Genomic DNA, 4,217 nt, shown 5'->3' with positions numbered 1-4,217 from the left:
CAGCGGATTCATTAACCATATTGGATCAAAACAAGCAAATTAAGTAAAGAGGCAAAACATTGACGACATCAAAGCGAAGTCCACTGTTCAATTAAAGTTTCCTTAGGAACGGCTTTTCGTTGTTGAGGGCATTGTTTAAAAAAAATGGCTCGCAAACTTTGTCTTATTGCAGAAACGGTTTATTTTCATCTGCAGTGAGGTCTCTTAGGTCGGCTTTTTAATCACTCCATAAATATACTGTAATATGCAGTGATTTATTGAACAGGCAGCTTTAGGTTTCTGTGATTCATGTTGATGTGCTATTATGTTATATCCCTAGGTGTCTGGCAATGTGCAATGTTGCTGACACTGAGCTAAACCTAATTTACATGCTGCTGCACTCCACTCTGGTCCAAGAAAATGAAGTGACCACAAGGACTTTGTAAAGAGAAAAACGACAATAAAGCAGAAAAGGTACATTCCTTATATAGGTTGAGGAGATATGGAAGATTAAGAAGGCCATTCCTGTAGATCAGTGGTTCCCAAACGGTGTGCCGCGGCCAGAGTTGGGTGTAACGCGTTACAAAGTACAAAGTTACAAAGTAACGCGTTACAGTAACGTAACTACTTTTTTCGGGTAAAACGTAGTGTAACGCGTTACTACGAAACATTTGGTAACGTAACGTAGTTTCTTCTTCAATTCTCCGCAACGTTACTTTTACGAGTGACAGTGACACTGCCTACTCAGCTGCGTGCTTACGCATTAGGCACGAGCTCTCATTCCACACTGTACGTGCTACGTGACGTGCTGGTGGTGGCATGAAGACTGAAGAGCAGTGATGGCAACGGCAAGTGAGAAGCAGGCGCAGCCAACGCTAACATTCGAGGGATGGAGGTATTCCCATTACTTCGAACTTGTTGACAATAAGGGGAAAAATGTGAGTGTAAGGTGCACGTTGTGCCCTGGCCAGAAACTTTTGTCCACTGCCGTTAATTCAACTGCCAACCTCATCAAGCATTTGAGAGGAAAACATGCTAGCATGAAGCTAGTAGCTCAAGATCCCCGGAGAAATGAAGATATTTCGAGTCCAAGCCCAAAGCAGCTAAAACTTCAGTTTCTCCTATCTAAACAAGAGTTGGACAAACTTGTAGCTTCGTTCATCGTCGAAGAAATGTTGCCCATCAATACTGTTGAATCTCCCACTTTCAGAAAGATACTTAGCAAGATACCGATAACAGGAGACAGGCGCCCATGGTCAGATCGTAAAACGTTCACTGGCTATCTGGATGAATGCTATCTGAAAATGGAGAGTGAATTAAAGAAAACGTTCGAGAGTTTGCCGTATCTGTCAACCACTGCGGATATATGGAGTAGTCATAACAGAAGCTTTTTGGGAATCACTGTGCACTGGATCAATCCATGCAACTTTAAACGTGAGAAAGCTGCCATCGCATGCAAAAGAATAAAGGGCAGGCATACATATGATGTTATAGGCTTTGAAATGGAACAGATTCACTCAGCATTTGGCCTTTCACATAGGATCACCGCCACCGTTACAGACAACGGGTCTAATTTTGTTAAAGCTTTCAAGATGTATTCACCGCCTGAGCCTAACGAGGAGGAGGATAATGACGAGCAAGGTGTCGTTTTCACAGATGTGGAAGAGTTGCTTGGGGCCACAGAAGGACAGTTTTCTCTTCCCCCGCATTTCAGGTGTGCTTCGCATACACTCAATTTGATCTCGTGCAATGACATCGACAAATGGCTGTCCTCCAACAGTGACTCAAAATGTGTGTACAGGAGTGCAACGGCAAAGTGCGCTGCTCTTTGGACAAAGGCGAGCCGCTCTACCTTAGCCTCTGAGATTGTCGATGAAATCTGTGGAAAAAAAAATGATTGTGCCTACATCAACAAGGTGGAATTCCTTCCACGATGCCCTGTCCCGCATCAGTGACATCCCGGCCCAAGATTTGAATACGCTTTGTACTAGACTGGACATCAGAGCCCCGACAGAGCGCGAACATCTATTCCTAAAGGAATACTGCAGTGTTTTGAAACCCCTGACGGTAGCACTGGATATATTGCAAGGGGAAGACAACTGCTACTATGGGACTCTTCTACCAACCCTGGAGACCCTGATGTCCAGGACACTGGCACTCCAAAATGGACTGTCGAGGATGACAGCAAACCTACCGGGTGTAATTGTACAGGTAAGCCGATTCTTAAAGTTAGTAGCCTAGGCATATACATCATATATAGCCTACGATGTCTATGATATAAATGTATATGCCTATCCATTAACGGACATTTCTTAATAAATATTCTTAAGATAAATGCATTATGCCTCCCCTGATGGAGCTCTAGTGAGTCGTGTGTCTGATAACTAGGCTTATTTGTTCTATATCATTTTGTCCTAGGCTATCAGGACGCGATTCGCACCAGTGTTGGAGAGCAGTGAAGCTTTATTGGCTGCCTTGACGTTGCCGAAATTTAAAGTTCGATGGATTGTGGGAGCGGAGCGGAGAGAAGCGGCTCGTGCGCTGCTCATCGCGGAGTGTCGCACTCTACCCCGTGATGAAGAGCCGGCTAACAATAAAAACCGAGAAGCCGCCGCACACAGCAGCGCCAATGAGAATGACTTTTTTTCTTTTGATGAGGAAGAGGAAGACGCAATGTCCATTAGCGCAGACTCGGAGGTATTTGAGTACATGAGATCAGGCTCAGAGTTAGAAGTCCTCAACCGTTTCCCCCCGAGTGAAAGCTGTGTGTATGAAATACAACACTGCCACACCATCCAGTGCACCGGTGGAGAGGCTGTTCAGCCTGGGAGGTATTGTGCTTTCCCCCAGAAGAAACAGACTCTCAGATAAACGTTTTGAAAGACTGCTCCTGATGAGGTATAATCGCACATTTTGTACTGATGTGGAATAGGTTGCCTGCCACCCATGCTATAGACATAGCTCAAGCCTATGCCTAATATCCTCTTTTTTTTATCTGCCATCATACTGTGAAGAAGAGTGAGCATATGCAGTGAACATAGCCTTTTAATTCTGAGGCCAGTCCTGCTTTAAGTTGTTCTTGATTTTATTTTGGCTAAAATGTCTTTGCTTCCAAGCTGTATTATGCCATTTTATTTTATTTACACAAGCCATCGATATCAAGACATTTTGAAGTTATTCTTTTTCTGTTGGATTTACATGAGGCATGTTTTATTTTGAGACACATGAGCCATTTTGAGGTTATCATGTTGTTCCTAAGGAGCCTATTGATATGATTTGCACTAGCTTTGCACCTATTTTGGGGCTAGCCTGTTTAATGATTATGATTTTATATTGATATTTGATATTGATAGCCCAATGTTTTGTTAAGTGCTCTGTGGCATTTTTTTATAATAAAGAGCACAAAAGAAATATCTGTTATGTCCTCCATATATGTAGAACTTTATGTAAGCCTACACATTTAGGAACAGAGATGGAGTTCTGCCCAAAGTCGAGCAACATAAAAGTAACGTAAAAGTAACGAGTAACGTAAAAAGTTACTTTCCTTGCAGGGTAACTAAGTAAAGTAAGGGATTACTTTTTTAAAGAAGTAACGAGTAACGAGCAAACACTACTTTTTAAAAGTAACTTCCCCAACACTGGCCGCGGCACACTGGTGTGCCGTGAGTCAAGTCCGGGTGTGCCGTGGGATTTTGTGACAACCATACGTTATTATTGCAATATACAACTACACAAAAATTATTATTTTTTTTTTATTTTTTAATTTACTATATCAGTACTTTGTAGGTTTATATGTACGTAATCTGCGCGACTTGCACGTCCACATCTCCACGTGCAGTGCTGCATAAACATGGCTGAGTCAGCGATAACTCTCGAGGGGTGGAGCGGTATATGCCCATTATTTTGAGTTCGTCCGAAGAATAGACAGGAATGTGATGGTGAGGTGCAAACTGTGTCCAGGCCAGAAGCTGTTTTAAACACCACGTCAAACCTCAACAAACACCTGCAAAGAACACATGCTAAGGTGAAGCTACCGCACACGCTATTTGTTGTTTGTTTATATCACGCAGTCTGTTCTTCTTCTCTGTCTTCCGGTTGTTGCCTGTTTTGAATGACAAATACACACTACCGCCGCCTGCTGGTAAGGAAAGTTATTGCCACTCACGCATGCGCAGTTCGTACGTGCTCGGCGAGTAAAGTAACGAGTTACTTTATGTAGATAGTAACGAAGTAGTGTA

General features: G+C 42.9%; 1 protein-coding gene across 1 annotated transcript; it reads left to right on the top strand.

The window, feature by feature from the left end:
• The first annotated feature begins 627 nt into the window (after positions 1-627).
• Positions 628-2,850, top strand: LOC117552908. Its single transcript, XM_034226590.1, has 2 exons — positions 628-2,190; positions 2,398-2,850. Exons 1-2 carry the CDS (start codon positions 1,852-1,854, stop codon positions 2,848-2,850), a joined length of 792 nt encoding a protein of 263 aa, XP_034082481.1. The 5' UTR covers positions 628-1,851.
• The last annotated feature ends 1,367 nt before the right edge of the window (positions 2,851-4,217 follow it).

Source organism: Gymnodraco acuticeps, unplaced genomic scaffold (assembly GCF_902827175.1).
Source record: "Gymnodraco acuticeps unplaced genomic scaffold, fGymAcu1.1, whole genome shotgun sequence".
In the NCBI taxonomy this organism is placed as follows: Eukaryota; Metazoa; Chordata; class Actinopteri; order Perciformes; family Bathydraconidae; genus Gymnodraco; species Gymnodraco acuticeps.
The sequence above is the reverse complement of the archived record's forward strand: the minus strand, read 5'-3'. Positions and strand labels throughout refer to the sequence as shown.